This window comes from Amblyomma mixtum, chromosome 1, assembly GCF_055824585.1.
Source record: "Amblyomma mixtum isolate Tamu chromosome 1, ASM5582458v1, whole genome shotgun sequence".
Classification (NCBI taxonomy): Eukaryota; Metazoa; Arthropoda; class Arachnida; order Ixodida; family Ixodidae; genus Amblyomma; species Amblyomma mixtum.
Genome location: NC_143012.1, coordinates 234,659,502 through 234,680,902, shown reverse-complemented (window position 1 = coordinate 234,680,902; position 21,401 = coordinate 234,659,502). Strand labels below are relative to the sequence as shown.

Sequence of the window (21,401 nt, the reverse complement as noted above, 5' to 3'; positions counted from 1 at the left end):
TGCCTGACTTTTCTCTATTACCTCTCTTTTTATATCGATATCTTACTCGTGAGGGGAAGAATTGCGCTCTTGCCTACGAGTGCTGTTACTATATCTGCCCGCATGCAGATATGTCAGATTCCTGATATGTACGTATTTAGATGTAAATCAATGCAGATATGACATTTCTTGTGAAGAAATGGCTCCCCCTGCCGCATAATATTGTTTCTCTTCATTTTTAACGCCGATTCATCTGCAGGCCTGATCTCTCTTCCATCACTGCCGATATATCATACACACAGCTACAAATCGCGGATTTCAAGTTGCAGCGGGTTATAAGAAATAAAGGAAATAATACGCTAAACAGCCGCGCGAAAACCCGCGGTAGAGGCCAGCGTTAAGAAGACACAGCACCTTGAACAGCGGTTTTCGATCATCTTCCACTAATGTATACTGCCTCTTCTTCAAACACTGCGCAGCCAGCGGACGCGATACCTGCATGCAGGCGTATACATGTGCTATACGGAGATGCCGCAACATCTGCCAGCATTGCGCATGCCTGCACTCTTGCAAGCGGTGTGCATATTTGCGTCTATATCCCTGCACCCGTACGCATGGACCCCCGTATACGCGCGCAGCATGTAATACGTATTCAGCGCCGCTCGTGCTCAAAGGCTTAATATAATGGCGGCGCATAACACGCACGAGGGGGGGGGGGGGGGGGGGGGGGGGGGGGTCTTCGCGAAGCGCGCAATGCAGGCAGCGATCTCCTTTCGCCGCTGCTCGAAACCACGGCGCGGAAAATGCGCCTGCGCTCGTGTGTGTATAGGGGAATATGCAAACGGCCCTGCATCCATGCATGCCTGCGTTAGCGTGTATACATATACGCGGACATGTATATATACGTGGGCGTATATATTTATCGAGGCCTACACACAGACACACTCTGCTTTGCATGGAGGCGGTGCGGGCATTGTGCGGCGTCATGCATAGATGGAGGCGTCGTCGTCGGATCAGCCATCGCTCCCTCCCTTTCCTCGCACCCTCTCTCCCTGATTCACCACTCGTCCCTCCACTTCCACTTCAACCTTCGCTGTCCGCGTGTTCTAAACGAATCGCTGCGAGGCATTTACCTCGATACGATCGATTCTCGCGGAGCACGTATATACATACATATATATAAGCCTTCCTGCTCGCATCGGCCGCCTCCTTCACCTTCCTCGCCCCTTCTTTCCTTCTATCGTTCCATCTGCGCTGCAGTGGAGTCGAAGGAGCCTGGAGTACCGTACCTGTTCGGATATAGGCAGCGCTCGCGGGCGAACGTAAAGAATGTGACGAAGGAGGCATAAAGAGTGGGGCTTTAACAATGGGTCTTGTCGGGTCCCACGGTATTGCAGTTGCTGAACTGCTGAATGAATTTTGGCGTCCTTTGAACGCATTTGTCAGAACCTTTCGCCAGTCGCGCGCCCCTGATGTGTATGGCAGAACGCAGGTTTGATGACGAAAGATGTTTGAGAAGCATGCTGCGAATCATGACAGTCAGGGCGACGTGGCATACAACAAATTAATTTGTACGCATGACAAACACATGGGTGTAACAGTGTAGCTCTCCCAGCTAGCATCAACAGCCTTGTAGGTAATATACTTGGTGCTATCAAAAACGCTTTATGTTTTATCCACACGCGGGAAAAATTCAACAAGGCCCACATTGGAGTACCGAGTTTAGCCTGCGGTTTGGTTGCAAACAGCTCTCGTTAAATGCCAATGAAAAGTGGAAACTAAGATGTATGCATGCAGTCACAAATCAAAACGCTCGCTAGCTATTTCATTGCATATACGTATATAGTCGGATACAACTTAAGTCTGCAGTGAAACTCCGCCCACATTCAGCCTCCGCGCACAGAATTCTTGCGCGACAAAAAAGTAGACCGCTGCTTAAACGTTTCTTGTTACGTAAACAAGAAGCTTATCAGAAAAAAAATTATAAGCTCTAGGATTTTGACACGTGGATTGTTTGATATAGTCAAGCATTAAAAAGCTGATTTCGTTTACAGTTGCGGCTGGCCAGCGGAGTAATACAGGACGCCGCGGACCGCGGCCCAGTGTTAGCAACTGCTGTTTTTTTTAAGTTGTATCCTACTATAGTAACGTTTACCTCTCAAAAAATAAAAAAATAAGGGAGAAACAAATCAAAGCAAGCAAACTGCAGGCGCACAGAACGGTGAGAGAGCGTGTGGTATAAAGCCTCTTTCGCGAAGCTGCTTGTTCCTTCTGTCGTTCCCTTTCCCCGCGATTTGTTCCTTCTCGAGGAGCGCGGCGGCAGCAGTGATCGAACACGGAGGAAAAAAAGATTTTTAGGAGCGCGCAAAGCCGCTCGAGTCCAGCCAGGCGGAAAGAGCGCGCCGGGGGTGTAGTCGGCGCGCGTTGAAGACGCGATTGCCTCGTCGAACTCGGCAGGAGGCGAGAGCTAAACTATCTCCCCCTTCCCCTATGCACTCGCCCACCTCGTTTGCTTTTCAAACTTAGTTTCGGAATGTTGCCGTAACTTGGACTAACGTGTGTGTTTCTGCGCGGCAGATATGATATGCAGAGCTTAGCATCTTCACTCTTTGGGAGTTCCACGCATGGTGGAAAGCAAAACTGAAAAATGAAATTGAACAGCGCACTAGGAAAAGACGTGAAGGGTAGAGAGACAAGTGCTGACTCGCATATGGGCATACTTACTGCTTGCTCTAGGAAGGCTAACCAAATCGTGACAAAGAAAATTGATATGACGTAAAGATACAAAATAAACAAAAAAAGTTCCACGTTTAGAACTTCACGTATCAACAATAGCGCGTGCCAAAAGCATAAACGCCTCTGCCTTTTGCAAAGTTGAGCACTAATCGCATGTTACGAGGTGCTCAGTTCGCGACTGCGGAAGAGCTGCGCCTTGAATCCGCTGACCTATATGTCCATAGCATGTGTAAACTTCAGGACAATATATTACGGAGCGCGTACTGTTTAGTGTAAACATTTTTCACGTGCCGACGCCCGCTTCAGGTAAACTTCCCATGGTTTATACGGCAGCACCATGGCTGTACAGTATATAGCATATCATTGCAAAGCATTCCATGTCGTCGCCACGCCGACTTCTTCCCGGTTAGGATGTTCATATGGCAGCTAATTAAAATGCGCCATCTGTAGTGGTTCGATACTGGTGGCAATCTGTTTGTAGTAGAACAAATCATTCAGAGGCACTTCACTGGTGTTGGGAGGGTCGAGACAACAAATGGTTAAAATCCTTGGCCTTCGGAGCAATCGCGAACCATTTGCATGGTATATAGAAGCATAGCGGAAGATTTCTTCTCCACCGACTGCTATAACGCATCCGCTCTTGTGTTCCGCGACTTCATGCATGCACGTATGTGCGCCTAACAGTTTGAAAACATATCGATTTTGTCGCTTAAAAGGTACTGAACATGCTCATCCTTTTCCGCATATAAATTGAGAGAATATGCAGCTTTTGGGGATGAAGCCGTTGTTTACATGGCGCAATTCCTTCGCGCAAATTCCACGTTGGTTTGCCATTATATATGTGTTTATCGTGTCAGTTTGTATGCCACACAGAAACAGGCTACGCACCACTGTGAGACTCCACTGTGTGCAGTTTATGATTTTGTCAAGTATGCGAAGCTTTTCACGACAGCTTCGTTCGTGCGGCGTGTTCACTCCGATCCAAACGGGATGGGCGCTGTTCGGTAGTGCCCCGGCATATATAAATCGTTCCATAAAGCATGCTAACCAACTGTATACATATATACTTTACTTCGACAAGTAAAGAGAGAAGCGTTTCTCGCACGAAATAGTTACGAGCGAGTTCAGTATCAACTATGTTTGCGCGACAATGTCCTTTAGTTTTTCGCCTACAACCTCTCCTTGTATACTAAAGAATGTCGACGACGAGCGTTGTGCTTCATGCCCGAATACTTCCGCAAAGTTCCATACATTTGCAAGTAAGAACTCCGAAGCCATACCATTTTTTTGCTCGCTCGTCAGCTGGGCATATACATAGGCGTGCATGCCGCGAATACAGAGCTGCTGTATGCGCCGCGAATAATGCCCACACGTCGACAGTTACAAGACGAATCGCTCACCCTGCATGCCTATAACAGAGCAGTCTGTAGGAATTCGGCTTTGCCGCATCTACATATTTTAGCCAGATACGCTCAAACGTCACGGGGGCAAAGGCTCCCAGCTCAATCGCTGTTACTGTGTCTTTTCGATCAGCGAGGAATTGCGCGGAAGTGCACATATGGAGACTTGCGTTCCGTGCACCTCAGTTTCCGGGTGCTGCATACTAGTTTCCGCGGTATTATGCGCATACAGCGTAGCAGGGGCAGAGGCGACGTTCGCACTCCGCATACTGAGCGCGTGTGCGTTCATGGTTACGGAATCTGGAAAAAGTGAAGCAGTGCTAGTTAAGATGTCTGCAAGAGCAGCTTGCACCATTCGGCACGCGTGTGCCGCCAAGCGTGAAGAGAACGGCAGCGTAACATTTATTCACTTGTTGTTTAACAGCCCGGAGTAGACATGTTCTGGCTTCGATACTTGGCAAGAAAGAAAGGAAAGGAAAGCAAGAAAAGAAAGGAAGACAAAAAAGGAAGAAAGAAGGAAAGCAAGAAAGAAAGAAAAGGAAGGAAGGAAAAAAGAAACAAAAGAAAGGAAGAAAGGAAGGAAGGAAGGAAAGCAAGAGAGGAAGGAATGAAGAAAGAAAGAAAGAAAGAAAGGAAGAAAGAAAGAACGAAAGAAAGAAAGAAAGAAAGAAAGAAAGAAAGAAAGAAAGAAAGAAAGAAAGAAAGAAAGAAAGAAAGAAAGAAAGAAAGAAAGAAAGAAAGAAAGAAAGAAAGAAAAGAGTGACTCGCAGTGAACTATTGCGGACAATTCAAAATAGGGAAGGAATAGCACGTCGTGAGCGAGGAAAAACGAAGACATTTGTATTCATCTCTTTTACGTTGCCCTGAGTGTAATTCCAATTTTGCTGTATTTGCCTGCAGTATTGTATAATATGCGGCCACTCGGCAAAGTATGTGCGCGCTCTACGTGCTGTCGTTGACCGCACGCGGTTGCCTCTTGTGGGAAAACGGCACCTTAAAGCAGTATGTTGTGGTTCTTTTCTCGCAAATAAAACAGAAGAGAGGGAGAGGGAAAGCTACCCGAAAGGAAAGAACTCGGGGATTTGGGATGGGGATGCCTTGGGGAAAGTTGGACTAAAATCAGGGAAAGTAGGGAGGGAACAAACCTCGCAGCTCTGGCACCATGTACGCGTGTACAAAAGTGGCCGAATCTGGGCTCGCGTTAAAGCGAGATGGGGTGGGGGAATCTGTAACAGAGTTGCCACCGTCCACTACTCCCTCGGGAAAGTGGGTGGAGGGGGCCTTACTGCAGCACAGCCGTTGCCGCCGAGCTCAAGAGACAAGGCGCGCGAGGGTTTCCTCATTACACAGTCAGTCTATACATGCTCTCTCCGCTCGCAAGCCCCCTTTTAGCTTCTGGTATCCTTATTTACTGTTTTCCCTTACTTTTAAAGCCCATGCCCTAACGCTATAAGCTCCTGGGGAAAGTGGGGAATCGGAGGAACCGGTGGAGGGACGGGGTGGAGGGTAGCTCTTTCGTCTCCGCATTGCCTCGCGTCAACGAGAGGTGGCGGGAACACGTAGGGAAGAAAGGGGAGTGCAAAGAAGGAACGGGGGGCAGGAAAGGGAGCCCAGGAACCGCTCCAACTTGTATCGATTTAACGACCAGGTTCCCAAACACTTTAGCCTCTGTAACGACCAAATTAGGATAATCCTGTTTGCGCCCAGGAACCCGGGAAAGGGCCGCGGGAAGACCCCGCCGCCGCGGGTGTAGTGCGCTGCGTGATACACACAGCGTGTTGTGGGGAGTGAGGGGATGGAGTACGAAGCGGTGGTGGTGGTGGGGGTTTGGAACCGTGCGATGGAGTCCTTCGGGACGTTCCACGCCCAGACCACCAGCCGGGGAAGCTGAGCAGCGGAGTCGTTCGCCACCGAGCGCGTTTCGTTTACAGTACACACACACACACACAGCACGTATACCCTACGCCTTTTCCCCAGAGCGCGTTGTTCGCGTCTGTAGCCAACGATCCACGGGCGCCGAGGTTGCGGACACGCCACCGCCGTTCGCGCTGCGGCATTGTGCGCGCGTGTGTGCTTACTTGAGGCTATTTTTCCCGCGTCTCTTGAGGCCGGTTCCGGAGAAGGCGATCCCGTTGTCGGAGCGCTGGCGTCGTTGTGGGGAGGACGCTCTCGCTGCGTGCTTGCAGGCTCTTCTTGAAAATGTGTGGTCGTCCCTTGGGAGCGTTGACTTCTTTTTGCTTGTTTCTTTGGCGCCATATTTCTGCCAGTGTGTATGGAATAAATGTGTTTGTGGCGGATGCATGGTCTGTGACGTCTATCCGGATTCCATATAGCGTGCATTGAGTTAGAAGTGTGCAGTGCAAGTCGACTATTGAAAGATCACAGTTGTCTTGAACTCGTTTGTCTATGGCGTCTTTCGGTACTTCTTCCTTTTTTAATGCAGAAACGCATTGCAACAACCACGCCAAATTTTCGTGAACCCATTTTCGTAGTCGCACTGCAGGGTAGACCTGGATAACAACCTAGGTCCAAAGTGACCTCTAGCATAATAAGGATCACTCATTTGTCTATAGGCGCACAATGAATGCAGAGGCAGGCACGGCGCGCACTGCATTTTCGCGTAGGTATGTGCTATATCTATGACATTCAGGTGGGTTTGGAAGAAGAGGTTGGGGTAGACCAAGAAGACAGGCTCGGTTGAATACATGGGCTTCAATGGGAGCTCCTGTACGGAGAAAAAGAGAAGAAGAAAGGCGAGGTTATCATCGATTATCAGCCTAACTGTGTCCACTGCGGGGCAAAGGCCTCTCTCATGCTGCCCTCCTTGAGCTCCTCAACTGAAAGAATTTTTTGTCTTCTGCGATTTGTAACTGACGTGTTCTCTTGCATTACGTTTCCTAGTGCTTCCAAAGTATGTCATATGCTACTGATTTTTACGATTTATGTGTGCCTTTTGTTATCTGCTCCTTCCAGCCTAGCGCGAGGACGCATGTGAAAATAAATAAACAAGTCTGATTCCACTTTTCGTATGCCTACAAGAGAAAGCCTCAAAGGGAAATCGACAGCGGTCCACGCACTCAGGGCAGAAGATGGTCGGGCTGTGGACTTGCTTTTACGCGTTTGCACCCCACGGTGTACACACTGTGCTATGCCCCTGAGTTCACTCATTCCGGCGCATATATCTGAGATGCGGTGAATAAAGTCGGTGACCGAGCCACAGATTTCACGCTCAGGCGAACGCCTTCTGTATTCCCCTACGGCAACGGAAAGGGTCATATTTGTCTAAGACGAATTCATTGACAAGTTTCGCAGACACACTGTACCAGTTCTTGTCTCATGACGCTCCAATAAGATTCGCCACTGACTATCCCGCTTGTCCCTCTTTGCGCTATCTAAAGACTGCTCCCACTAGGAGGCGTTGTTTCATGCTTGTATGCGGGCGGACGTCAGAAAAACACTAATTTACACATACTCTGAAGCAAGCAAAACGAAGACTTCTGCGAGTCAGGAGGCACGAGAGGCGTAAAACGATGGTAAACTTGGATCATCGTCATCGTCGTCGTCAAACTGATTATGTCCACTGCAGGACAAAGGCCCTTCCCACGTACCTCCAATTAACCCTGTCCTTTGCCAGCTGCGGCCACTGTATCCCCGCAAACTTCTTGATCTCATCCGCTCACCTGACTTACTGCCGCCCCTTGCTACGCTTGTCTTCTCTTGGTATCCAGTCGGTTACCCTTCATGACCACCGTTTATCTTGCCTTCGCATTATATGCACTGCCCAAGCCCATTTGTTCCTCTTTATTTCGACTAGGATGTCATTAACCCGCGTTTGTTCCCTCGCCCACTCCGCCCGCTTCCGATCTCTTAACGTTGAGCCTATCATTTTCCTTTCTATAGCTCGCTGCGTTGTCCTCAATTTAAGTTGAACGCTTTTCGTTGGCCTCCACGTTTCAGCCCCGTAAGTTGGCACCAGTAAGATACAGTAGACAGTATTCTATTGAGGGATATTGGTACGCTGCCATTTATGATCTGAGAGAACCTGCCAAACGCGCTCTACCCGGTTCTCATTACTCTAATTACTTCACTCTCGCGATCCGGATCTGCGATCACTACCTGCCCTAAGTAGACGTATACTCCCTTACCACTTCCTGTGCGTCGCTACCTATTGTAAACTGCTGTTCCCTTCCGAGACTGTTGAACATTATTTTCGACATCGTTCTGCTTTGTTTGTCAAGGACATTGATCGTGATTTGCAGTTTATCCCTGAGTCACTTAGCAAAACAATGTCAAGAGCAAATCGGAAGTTATTAAGGCATTTTCCATCAGCTTTTATCTCCAACTTTTCTCAATCCTGTTTTTTGAATGCCTACCTCCTGTAAATACGTGGTGAATAGTACTAGAAAGATCGTGTCTCCTTGCCTGGCATCCTCATGATTGGTATATTATCACTTTTCCCATGAAGGGCTATGCTGGCTGTAGAACCGCTATAGGTATTTTCCAGTACCTTTGCGCATGCCTCTTCTACACCTTACCCAACGTCTGCATGAATGCTGAGGTTTCGACTGAGTCGAATGCTTTCTCATAATATATGAAGGTTATAATGGAGGTTGATTATATTCTGCACATTTCTATATCACTTCACTGATGGTGTGAACGTGGTCTCTTGTCGAGTAGCCTTTACGAAAGCCAGCTTGGCCGTTTGGTGGACTGAAGTCTACGGTTGGTCTGATTCTGTTCGATTTTAAATCCAAGTAAAATCAAAGTAAATCCAAGTAAATCCAAAGCAAAGGACAGCAAACTGACCGGTGTGTAGCTTTTCAAGTCCTTGACGTCACGTCTCCCTTAGATGATATTAGTGTTATTCCAAGATTCCGGTACTCTCGATATAGTTAGGCATTCTCGAGGCCGTGAGCGTACTCGGCAGGAATGCATTTCTGCGGTCAGTATAGCACCCGGCGTTTTGCTGGTGTTTGTGTGTTTTTATTTCTTTCCATTCTTTCATATTAGGCTAGTTATAAAGGTCATCGGTTCGATTACGACCTGCGGTAGGTACCACGCTTCTTATTACGCATGAGAACTACCCAAAGTGCCAATTTAGTTTACAAGCCTTTCGAGATTTTCACTGCATGGGACCCGTTGAGCATTCAGGCCGTATTAAAAGCGTTATCTTGTCTCCTAATAAAACATCGATGCTCTTCATTTGCGCTGTGACTTACCGGAGCGTCTTAAATTGGCGGCTCATCGGAGCCGGGCGAAGTGTTGCGTTCTTCGAATCGACTTTCGGCGAAATCGACCGCTATTCTTCCGCTCTGCGCTACTCGGCGGTTGCTCGATCAGCACGGCTAATTGCCGCGCAAGGCGTGAAAACCCGCAGCGAAGCTCCTTCCTTCCTTCCTCCCTTCCTCCACAGCTAGAGGAAAGAGAGAGACTCCAAAAATGCGATGCGCTGAAAGGACTCTGGCTGAAATGAGGGTTGCTTGCAGCCGTTCAGAAGAGATGGCGCCACTTGTCCAACATCCGCTCGCATTCCGCTCGTCTCGCTTCGCCCCTCCACTAGGGTGCCCCCCAAACCGTTTTTTTTTTTTTTACGTGGCTTTGTTATATAACTATGCTAGCCTTTAGGTGCGTTGCATTCTTTTATTCAGTAAGTCCATTCTCACCTGTTATTGTTTCGCAGAAGTTCCGCCACTTTCTGTTCGCGCCATTCGATCTTTCTTTATTATATCACAGCTCCGATAAGTTGAAGAAGCTGCGCCCAGAAAACGTTTGAGTCGATACGCCATCTGTTGCACGCTGCGCTTACTATAAAAGCGGTCCTCGGAGCATGACGCATTTAAATGCCTTGTCCGCGTCTCGGTGCCTCTTTCCTGCTGTAAAAAACAATTGACACGAGTACCTGAGCCCTTTCCAACCCGCGCTTGCGCATTCTCACATAGCACTGTTCACCTCTGTAAGACAGCAGAGCTCTTTATAGAGGATTTATAAAGGAGTTGTGCAGGCTACAGGATGAGCGCATGAGAGGGGGGGAAGGATAAAATGAAAGATCATATGTTTTTGCACTGAGATTACTCGGAGCGCATGGTCGGCCATCTTGTTTGGGTAAGATATGTGGGAAAGCCAGCTTGCGAGACATTGAATAAGGTTCATCAGGCGCAAGACATGCACGCGTAATGCTTCGCAGAAGTCACAACTGACAAGATAAAAGTTGCTGTTGTTGAAGTATGAGACTTCTCAAAGTCGTTCTGGCCTTCAAAAAGGCGCCTGCCGTGTGAGTAAAAGAGCTTATCTTTTTCTTGTCATTTTTGTTAGAAGGCGTCCGTCGTTTACTGACTGTGATCAGGATGAGTTAAAGAACTAAAGAACAGTAGGGCCGTTTTGCGGAAAGCAGTAGAAAAAAAAAAACTCAATTTTCAAGGTAACCACGCTGTCAGAGACGCGCTGGTGACGATGCTGAACCGCAGTGCACATGAGCGTTAAGGTGTAGCCATATTTAGGTGACTCCAAAAGAGAGAGTGGTGCGGTGGCCTGGATGTAGCTCTAACCTGGACGCGGGGATATTTACAAAAAAAAAAAAGGCTGTTATTTATCTCTTAATTTAAGGTAAAATACCTTTAATTGCGCCTTAAAAAGTGTAAATATATGCTTCTTCTTGAGGCGCGAGAGATAGGGTTCCTGCATCGCGCGGTGTATGGATGAAGTGGGCTGAAAGGCGAGAGAAACTGCCAAAGGAGCACATGGGCTGAATGCTCACCGTAACCTTTGATTTTCAATGCGTCAGCCAACGAAATAATTGCCACCTGTGAATTATATAACAATCCTGCTCAATTTGTCCCTGAACACTCTTTATTATTCGCAAAACCTGAGGCCTCCGCTAATTGATTTCATTTATTTACTAATGCCACAGTGTGTGCGTACAATACAGTGTGGAATTCACATTGTGGCCTGGCTATAGAAGATTATGCTCTAAGAATCCTTTGTTTAGTGTACTCCCGTGCGCGGGTTGCCATTCTGGTACGGAAATTTAGCTACGAGAACAACAAAAAGCACGACGAGAACTCCTTTTCATCCGGCTTATTACATGGTATTCTTCCCGACCGTCAGTGGAGTCCCGTTGGCTCCGCGGATTACCAGCTCCCTATCTGGTAAAAACCGCCATAGAGCAGCACGCAGGCAGGGCAGCACCAGTTTCGATGACGAGTTGCAGGCTCTGTAAAGACAGAGACTGGAGACAGCGCACGAAAGCACGTGCAAGCGCTTGTTCACGTGTTCGCGCACTTTTACCTACCGTATGATTCCTCCCCTCTCCACCTTCCTACGTTTTTTTTTGTTCCTTCTCTGCACCGGCCTCCTCGTAGCGATCGAGGGCAGAGGATGAGGAGGAAGGGGCGCGAATGTGGCGACGCGTGATTCAATTACAGCTCATTGGCGGGTCCGCCCCGGCGCTTAATGGGATTCGTTAGAGGGGGGCACAGACCAAACTTGATTACGTGGCCCCGCCGCCGCCGCCGATGATCCGCCGACCTGTTTCGCGCCGTCCCTGCTCCTTTGCTCGGTCCGTGTGGCTCTTCTGTCTTGTTTTTTGCTTCATCGCCCCCCCCCCCCCCCCCCCCCCCCCCCCCCCCCCCCCTCCTGGTCCCGTCGCTGCCCACGTGTGCAAAGGGTCCTTCGTGGGCTGGCAAGGTGCGGTGGTTGATGACGATGTCGGTGGGGGACGAAGAGCGTCGCCTGAGGGGTCGGCTTCTGCGCACGCATCGCTGAACGCGGCGCCCGAGAAAGTAGTACGCGTAACGAACGTGGTGTCGACCGGGCCTAGCTAGAGTCCTCCGCTCTGTCGGTCGGTGGGTCGCTTTTGTTTCGTGCGGTATGATCGTTCGTCGAACTGAGTGCGCGTATGTATGTGTGTGAGCGGCCGAGCAAGACGCGCGAGCCTCTTTTTGGTCAGGTCGATAGTACGACAATCGAGTGCCTCGGCGCTGACCTTGGACGCGTTGCCCACATGCCAAGAACAATGCGGTGTGCCAGCAGCACGCGTGTCACACGCGACGACAGCATTGGGAGCAGTCAACAGCCGGGTGTGTGGACAGCGTAGAAACTTTTGGCTATGCGCTGTTTGCGTGATGTGAAAAAAATGCTTTATTCTGGAGTCGAGGTAAAAAAAAAGAACGGTCGGGTTGGATGAAAGCTAGTAGCAGGCCTAGAAGGAAGCGTCCCAGGCAAAACCTTGGACCTCAAGCTGGCGTAGACAGGACTTCACATTGATCTACTACGCTTTATTCTTGTCAGTTCAGGCATACCGTCGTTTTTTTGTTTTTTTTTTTAAACGTGAGTACGACGTCAGCTCCATGGCTGGTTCGCGATCGGTATGTAGCGTAATCTTCGCGTGCACGAGAATGCCTCGTTACCTCCATATTTATGTCTTCGGTACCATTTTCTTTCATTTTGCTGCTTATGCCACCCAATATTGCATGGTGACAATTATTCGGGCCCTTCGGAAAAAAAATCCCTTATGAAAAATGCAAAATCGTGAGATTATCGCGCGAATTACGTCAGTTGCTGTTTTCTAGAAGTGGGCTTCTTCCAAGTACACCCGTTCGTGCGGCGAAGGCCACCGGCTACTCAAGCCGTGGCTCACACGCTCACAAAGAACGCACGGGCGCCCTTCAACTAGCACTAGAGTCGTGCCAGCCTAGCTGTCCCGATGTCCTTCGCGATACAGCCAAGCCAACTCGTCATAGAAAATACACAGCGTCGGAAACAGGTGTCACAGAATCTATGCATTCTACCTACAGACTTGGCTGTTCCGTCATGGGGGCGTTGTATACCTCACATTAGATAGTTTTAGCGCTAAGTTACCGCATACCGCTTCCTTTCAGACACCAACGGCTCTTCCGAAGATGCCCCCTGGTGCGGGCGCCTGGCTCCTCGGGTTATTTAATTAATATGCGCGTATGCTAATGGCGGCTCGAGCCGTAGCGGTGCGCAGTAACGCAGCGCTAAAACTCTCTAACAGGTATACCGCACAGCAGCCATATAAGCATGAGTCTGGGGCGTGCCGTGTCTCGCAGAAGGCGGCGACGGCGGCACCTCGGACGGCAACTCGGAGAACAGCTCGTCGTGCGACGAGGACTCGCAGATGCGGCTGCGGCTCAAGCGCAAGCTGCAGCGGAACCGGACGTCCTTCACCAACGAGCAGATCGAGGCGCTCGAGAAAGGTACGCCCGCCTACGTATACGGACAGAAGGCAGTGAGAGCACACCAGCACGTTTATCGGCGATGTTTGCTAACGGTCATTTCACCCTCCGTGAGATGCTAAGCATTGGCGCACACCCGCACGTTGATTGCCGCTGTTTGCTAACAGTCATTTCACCCTCCGTGAGATATGCTAAGGTTTGAACTTCGGACTGGGAGGGCTAGCAACGACAGACCCCGTCGCAGCTCTAGTCAAAGAACCGTTGCATCACGTGGCGTTGAGCTTTGCCTTTGGACATTCTGTAGTCGGATACAACTCAAGAACGAAGCGGATTTTCCTCATCCAAGGACCCCCTTTCCAGCCAATGGCGTCGGACGACTCTCATGACCCTGCTAGCGTGACAGTGCAGGGAGCGGCGCGACTATGAAGAGAGGGTGCTATCCCCGACCGTGAAGGGAGGGGACTATCACCTTTCATCTGCCACTCCCTGAATTGTCACGCTAGCAAGGTCACGAAAATCGGCCGACGCCATTGACTGGAAGGGGGTCGTTTGACGGGGAAAAGCCGCTTCTTTCTTGAGTTGTATCCAACTATAGGTGGTTCGATGAAGTGTACAGTGTGGACTGCAGCACCAGCTATGTTGTCTGTTGTGAAGACTTACCTTTTGGCATACGTTCCACGACAATAGTCAGTTCGCACCAGCTATATGCTTAAGGGGACTCGTTGAACTTGCTGCTTTCCTTGTCAATATCAATTCGTATATTGTTAATATGATATCGGTGTATAGTTGGGGGCGGTACCCGCGGTTAAACGGCTTTCGCAAGTTTCAGTCGCATCTCCTTCTTTAAATAAAATGAAGCGGATTGAAGACTGTTGACAGCTTACGGCGATCTCCATTACCATACCCTAACTTTGCGATTGATTAAGAGGACACCGAGAGATAAGTAATGAATGCCTCGCTCGCGACCCAAGCAGAAAGCGAAATTTTTCGCATCACCAATTATGGTTGCACCTTGTTTGTGATCTAAAGTGATATAACGGCAAACGTGGTGCATGCGACAGAGTGCTTTTTTCTATAGCTTCCTTTTTGAATACCCGTTTCCCCAATGGCGGCGCTGTGGGCCGTGCAGAGTTCGAGCGCACCCACTACCCGGACGTGTTCGCCCGCGAGAGGCTGGCAGAGAAGATTGCGCTGCCCGAGGCCCGAATCCAGGTACGTGTCTGCGTTTGGAGCCACGCCACTTTGCATGTATGAGAGTGCATGTATGAGAGTGAGAACTTAGAGGGAGGGGGGTGTCAGTTACTGTTGTCCCCCATACCTGTTTTCCAGCTCGCTTTTCGGAGAGTGGGTCGACTTACACTTGCTTAAATGCGGTAACTGACCTCCATAATGCCCTGTCGCCAAATAAGCTCATTGTCTTAGCTTCAGCTTCTACAGATATGCATGTATAGCGATCACATTAAATGTTACCTTCGTGTCGTACCCGCAAGGATTCAGCGAAAAAAAAAACGGGATTCGAGCTTTATAAACGGAGCGTTTACAGAAGGCATTTAGTCAAGCAAACAAATTCAGGGATTCTGAATGGTCGGCAGCCGTGCCAGCATGTGTTTGCATGCGGGCGCGTGTGTGGAATGCGAGCCATATGCGGGTCCTGGCCGCGATGACGCAAGTGGACAAAAGTGCAGTGCATTAAGGACCAAGTCGCGTGACGGTCAAAGGACAATCCTCAGTCGGTGGAACCACTTCTTTTGCCACGCGCTCTTTTTTTCTCAACTTTTCCACAATGTACGTATGCCTGAATGGTCGCCGTACTAGCGTTAAAGTACAGCTACCACAGTCATATGAAGAATTCAGCCCAAAATCTTGAAGGAAAGTAAATAAATGTGTCGCTACTAATGGAAAAGGGAAGAAAAAAAGCTAGAAAGCTCGTAAGGCATGAGTGAGAAGAGTGTATCTGAAGTAACATGTTCAAACGAATCAACATTAGCCTGCCCCAGTCCGCCCTCAACTCCTTTCTAAAGCCCTTTCAGTGCAGAGTGGATCACATGATGACGCGCTCATATTTGTACCTCTGTGCCCGCTGAATGATCGAGTGCGCGTGTATTTTCCATACCTACATTACGTAAAAGGAGAAGGAAGTTTTAATCAAGTCATGCGATGCGGCTACTGGCTATTCGCGGTGAAGCTATAGACCATACATGGCAGGTCTCATTGACATAACGGGAACTTCGTACGGTCTGCCTTTTGATTACACAAGTGCACGCCAAACTTCTGTATAGTCGTATACCGGCTGCAATATTAGACTTTAAGATCCGACAGTCTTGTTTCACAACGGGTTTTGGTGTTCCCCTAAGAACGAACAGGTTTGCCGTAGACAGACCAGCTGGTTGCCAATATCGCAGCACAGCAGTTTATCTGCGCACCCAAAGGCGACGCGACAATCCGTAAGGACTGTGCATACCAAGTCACTTGGAGGTGAAGTGTATGGGGTGATTTAGAAGAAAACTTAACGATCATGGAAGCAGCACGTAATCTAAGGGGGGAGGGGCTCAAGTGGGTCCTTTTCCGAAATCAAGCTACTCCCAAATTGACAGTGCAGTTGTTGGGCATGGAGCGCCCTGCAACCCTCCACCCCACTGCAATAAATTACTTTGGGACCATCCCGGAACAAAAATCCTGGCTACGTGTCTGCAAGGAAAGAAGACAGTGTGAAGTTAAAGCAGTAAGAAGTTTGAGGAAAATTTACGAGAGAAACGACATGCTGGCTAAATCGACGTAAGGACTCCACAGAACAGCTAAATATAACACTGAAGAAGTCTTTGAAGGAAGACGCTTTACTTCTGCAGGTTAAAGCCTGGTGCTTGAACATTAAATGACGCACGCAGGAGCTCAAAGACCGTAACTTCTACAACTGCACGCTAAACAGTGGAAACACAGACCATACTCTATACAGACCAGTGTTAGGGCATGTAGCCCCGGATTAACGACCAAAGAAATACGCAACGCTTCTTGCTTTAAATGCAGTTCTCGAGTTAAGCCAAATGCAGAGACAAGTAAGCAAAAGTCAGAGAAATGACAGGATGAACGCTAAGGAACAAAGCCTAGCGGCGAGAACTTTGAAGCAATTTGATCAGCAGATAAAAAACTGCCATAACTTCAAACACTTGTCACCCACTAGTCAGGTGGCAGCCATAGCTGGTGCGCTCCGAAAGTGGTTACTTGGTCACGTGTCCCAAAATTCTGAGGCAGTTGGTGGATGTGCGTGGCGAGAATCTCAGCCGATATAATTTAAAGGGATACTGAGGACAACTGCATCTGGTTTTTGCCATTAATAGCAATTAATTATTTAGCCTCAATCGATTATTTGGCCTTTTATGGGCTTGTTGACGTTCGTTTACCAGCAAAAGACGTGTTCAGTGCTGAGAAGTTCAGAGCTGTAAATTGAATGCTTTTCCCGTTACTTCATTCAAACTCCTTACTGTTATTCTGACGCCGAAACTGTAGTAGACTCCGTGATGGCCGGCTCGAAGTGGATGGCGGTTTTGTCTAGCCTCGCCTCAGAGATGTGCATCCAAAGAGTTAATGACTTCATCACGGTTTGCTTTTGAAAATGGCCGGTGGTGGCGGCACCTGTATTTTATTTTTGGGCTTATAAGAGCTCTATTAATTGTCAGTGAAAGAAGCTCCTTTGTCATTAAAACGCGGTAATCAATCGGTATAGGGCCACTTAGATTCGCACTCAGAGTGCCTTTAAACAGTTTCATAGCCCGTAGCGGTGCGCGGCGTGAGGTGAGGTAAGGCAGGGTGCATGCTCGGGGGCAGCCGCGTGTTTGGCTGACGGCCTCAGGTCTGGTTTTCCAATCGGCGGGCCAAGTGGCGGCGCGAGGAGAAGCTGCGCAGCCAGCGACGCGCCGCGGAGTCCAGCGCCGCCGTCGGTGGAGGACCCGTGCACGGAAGACTCGCCGGACCGCTGGCCGGTTACCCGGGACTCAGCCAGCCCATGGCGGCAGCCATGCAGGACTCGTACAGGTGAGCTATATGCTCTCTGTCTGTCTGTCTCTCTCTCTCTCTACAAGAAGGCATATTGTAACTGACGTGATTTTGAAGTTTGAATATCGTAGGAGGAGGTAATAGTGGGAGAGGCTTTGACTCCGTTCGCACATCCTCTTTGCAAGGCTGCGACATGCTAGCAACGCTGCCGCTCGAATTGCCGGCACGGTTAAATGGCTTTCGCAGTGAAAATAAACATATACACGGCGTCCTATGTAGCGTGAAATAAGGGTCGAGTAAGACGAAAGTATACAGCGCCACCCGAGTTTTCAAATGTCCAACTGTGGCCTCGCGTTATTCCTTTAGAAATCTTGAGTAAAAGAAGTAGTTCAAATGTCCAACTGTGGCCTCGCGTTATTCCTTTAGAAATCTTGAGTAAAAGAAGTAGTTCAAGCGAGCCCCGCAGCCAAAATGAAAACTATACCGATTAGAATAAGCCGTCTGTGTTGACAAAGTGCGCTGCAGTGGACTGAAGATGCTTTTATGCCCTCGACCATAGTGCAAAGCAGATCGAAGGCGAGAGCGCAGAGACGCGACACAAAACACGCGACCGTACGCTACTAGCGACAGTACGGCGTTATTGAAGGTCTCCATGTTTGTTGGGCCTGGAAGCTCCTACAGTGGTTTCCCATAGACTGCGACAGATGGAGCCACGTGGACTGCAAGCGCGTTGCGCGAAACACGTGCTCAAGATTGAATTGCGAAAACGGCAAAAACCATTGTATATGCGCGTGCAGCACTATGAATGCTACAAAAGACGACTGTACTTTCTGTTGTGCTAAATATGCATACGTGTAGCATGCTGAGCGTTCTAAGAATGTGCAGCGAATTCACAAAGCTCACGCACCCAAAAACTTTTACTCCGTGGCATCAGCGTTAAAGGAAATTAGTCCAGTGTGTTCAGGGCTGTAAGGTTCAGGGGAATGCCCTGAAGTGGCGTAGATTACAATGAAGAGAATAAACGTTCGAACCCCCCCCCCCCCCCTCCCCCCGTCCCTTTCCCGAACCTTGAGCGCAGTCGCGCGGCTACAAAGCGTTTGTCCTGTGCTGTGTATCTTTCCTCTTTAGCCGTGTGGCCACGTTCAGGTGGACGCTAATAAGTAATTACACTTCCTCAATTGTTCCTGGAAATTTTTGCATAGTGACGGCATAATCAATATCGGTCGTTTTATTGGCATCAAAAGGAACATGGGAAATGCGCTTTCCTGATGTTTCATGGTGTCCCATAGTTCCGTGTGGTCTTCGGCTCAGTGCTTTCGCATGCCACACTAATTCTATTATAGGTGTCAGTAACGGAACATTTTGATATTCTTTATACGGAATTCAGACCAATGCAGCGTTTCTTCCTTTTGCGCAGCCCGATGGCAGCCGGCATGGGCTCCAACCCGTGCCTGCAGCAGCAGCACCGGGACGCCGCCTCGTACTCGTACATGCTGCACGACACCCTGGGCCTGGGCGCCTACTCCAGGGCCTCGGCCAACCCGGCCGGCCAGGGAGGCATCGCGGGCGGACACCCCGCAGCCTACGCCGTCAGCGGGGCCAGCCCGCACGGCGCTGCAGGCACGTGCAATAACTATTCATAGTGGGAAAAGAGCGCAGAGGACGAAATACTACAAAAAAATTGGCTGTGGTTTGACCAATGGCCATCCCGAGTAGAATTGCGGAAGAAACGGCGGGCAATCGCAGCGGCGGCGCCACCTCTGAGTCGCTCGCGTGGCGGAGGAGTAGGCGGTGGCCCCAGCGCCGCAGCTGTGCGCCGTGTGACGTCACTCCTCCTGGAGAATGCACTGCTGACTCAGCAGCGACGGTACTTCTGAGTCACCCGCGCAGCGGAGGAGTCGGCGGCGGCCTCGTGCTGCTCTGACGTCAGTTGCTTCTCGCGCATGTGCTGTTACGGTTCTTCGGGGCTCCGCGAAATCGCTCACACCTAGCGTAGTGTAGCTTCCGCAACAAAAGTACACAAAATGGGCGCTGAATGGAGCGCGCGTCCTCTTACTCCCATTTCTAGTGTTTCGTTCTCTGCGCTGTTTGTATAGCGCTCGATGCATGCGCACGCGGTAATACGGCCGAGCTCTTGCCACAAGGCGGCTGGGTGACAAAAAAAAATGAAATCTGGTTTTGAGGAAATGAAATGGAGCAGTATCTGTCTCACATATCTCGGAGGACACCCGAGCCGCGCCTTAAGGAAGGGATAAAGGAGGGAGTGAAAAGGAAGAGGAAGAAAGGAGGTCTCGGGAATAATATCCCCCGCCGTGGGTATGTGCCATTCAGCCTGAGGACATCATCATCATCATAATTTCGACCACCTGGCTGACATCGCACAGCACACGGGCGCCCTTTGCGTTTCGCCTCCATCGAAACGCGGCCGTCGAGGGCGGGTTCGAACCCGGGTATTCCTGCTCAGTACACGAGCGCCTCAACCACCGAGCCACCGCGGCGGGTGCGGCTGGATGCACCCGCTCTTAACCATTTCTGTGCCGTGTGTATCGATGCACGCACTTTTCATTGAAGCCAGCGGACGCGAATCAACGTTTAGCTCCCAGAATAAGACCGTGGTACAATCACCTTCTTTGAAAGCTACAACTTAAAAGAAAAAAAAACAGCAGTTGGTAACAATGGGCTGTAGTTCACGTTTTCCTGTAGTACTCCGCTGACCAATCACAGCAGTAAACGGAATAAGCTTTTTATTGTTCCAGTGCAACAAATGAGCCAGAGGCATAAAAATTCTCGAGTTTTTAATTTCGTCTCATGATTACCTTCTATTTTAGGAAGCACGAAAAGCTTTAACAGAATGCCCTTTGTATGTGGAGGAATTCTGTGTGGCGGTCCTGTGTGTGGGCGGAGCTTCACTACAGACTAGGGTTTGTTAATTAAAAGAGCATTTCTTTGTTATAGTACAGCTATAGATGATGGACATCAGAAAACAGCCATGTTTTGTTGTTGGTTAACTAAAATCTAATAGTCAACTTTCTAACAATTACACTTGGGCCCGGCCGCGGCAGTCAAATTTTGATGAAGGTGAAATTCTAGAAGCCTGTGTATTGTGTGACGTCAGTGCACGGTAACGAACCACAGGTGACCGAAATTTCCGAAGCCTTTCACTACGACGTCCCTCATAGCCTGAACCACTTTGGGACGTTAAACCCTCATAAACCAAACCAATTACACTTAGGCACCTCGTTGTACTTAGAGCATAGTGTCACGCCATTAGTAATAATGATACTGGTGCCTAAATTTTTTTCCCGCCGGTACTGGGTACTGCAGCGCAAGCAGTTCTGGCCCTGCACACACCCCAAACCGAAACCAAGGAGTGCACGCAGAAACAACTACTAGCACGCTGCCGGGTGAGGAGCACTTGTAGGTGTGGCCCCTCAGCTCTGCGGTTTTGGTTTGACTTGTATGCAGAGCCAAAATGTTTCGCGGTGAAGCCCCTAAGAGAATTGCAATTATAAAATATAAAAACTGATATAGTTATGGCGAGTTATACGTTTCTAATTACAATGAGGCGGCCAACTGAGTTAGAAGGTTGAAATTCATACAGCTAATCGTCTTGGTAGTTAAATGACACTGATGATTGAAGGGAACACCCTAAAAAAATTTTTTTTAGAAATTGCTACAGTGTTTGGCGAGACAACATACTTGACACCATTGGCGGCCACCTCCACTTACACGTTTACGCGAAATAGGTTTTGTCACCCTTCCAATGAATGTGACATTATTAAGGGGGGACGCTACCCAAAAAGTGAACTTTGAACCGCTTGCTTGATTTCATTGAAACTTGCAACTATCACTGCTGGGACCACCTCTGCCAAATTTTATTACTCAGCAGGGGGCTTGTTTTTAACATTGTAGTGCTTAAAATAAAATGGGATGATTTTCAATCATGTCAGTCTATTTTTCTCATCTCCTGTTTTTTTAGTAAACTTTCAGCTTAGAAAAACTATCATTCCAATATTACTTGATAATATTAGTATTGTAGCGGGTTTTCTGGTGCGAAATTTTATGAGGAACACAACTGTGCACTCAGTTTGTCTATATTTTA

The 21,401-nt window shown here is 49.0% G+C and overlaps 1 protein-coding gene across 2 annotated transcripts in view; it reads left to right on the top strand.

The window, feature by feature from the left end:
* Window positions 1–21,401, top strand: part of LOC149371158 (paired box protein Pax-6-like) — a 59,362-nt gene that overhangs the window by 35,236 nt on the left and 2,725 nt on the right. Inside the window, exons 5-8 of one of the 2 annotated variants that reach the window (XM_089564713.1) lie at window positions 13,184–13,330; window positions 14,439–14,521; window positions 17,184–17,338; window positions 18,717–18,913. In XM_089564713.1, the coding sequence (XP_089420839.1) occupies window positions 13,184–13,330; window positions 14,439–14,521; window positions 17,184–17,338; window positions 18,717–18,913 (582 nt within the window). Of the gene's footprint in view, window positions 1–13,183; window positions 13,331–14,438; window positions 14,522–17,156; window positions 17,339–18,716; window positions 18,914–21,401 lie in introns of both variants that reach the window. The other variant, XM_089564710.1, reaches the window with a different exon arrangement.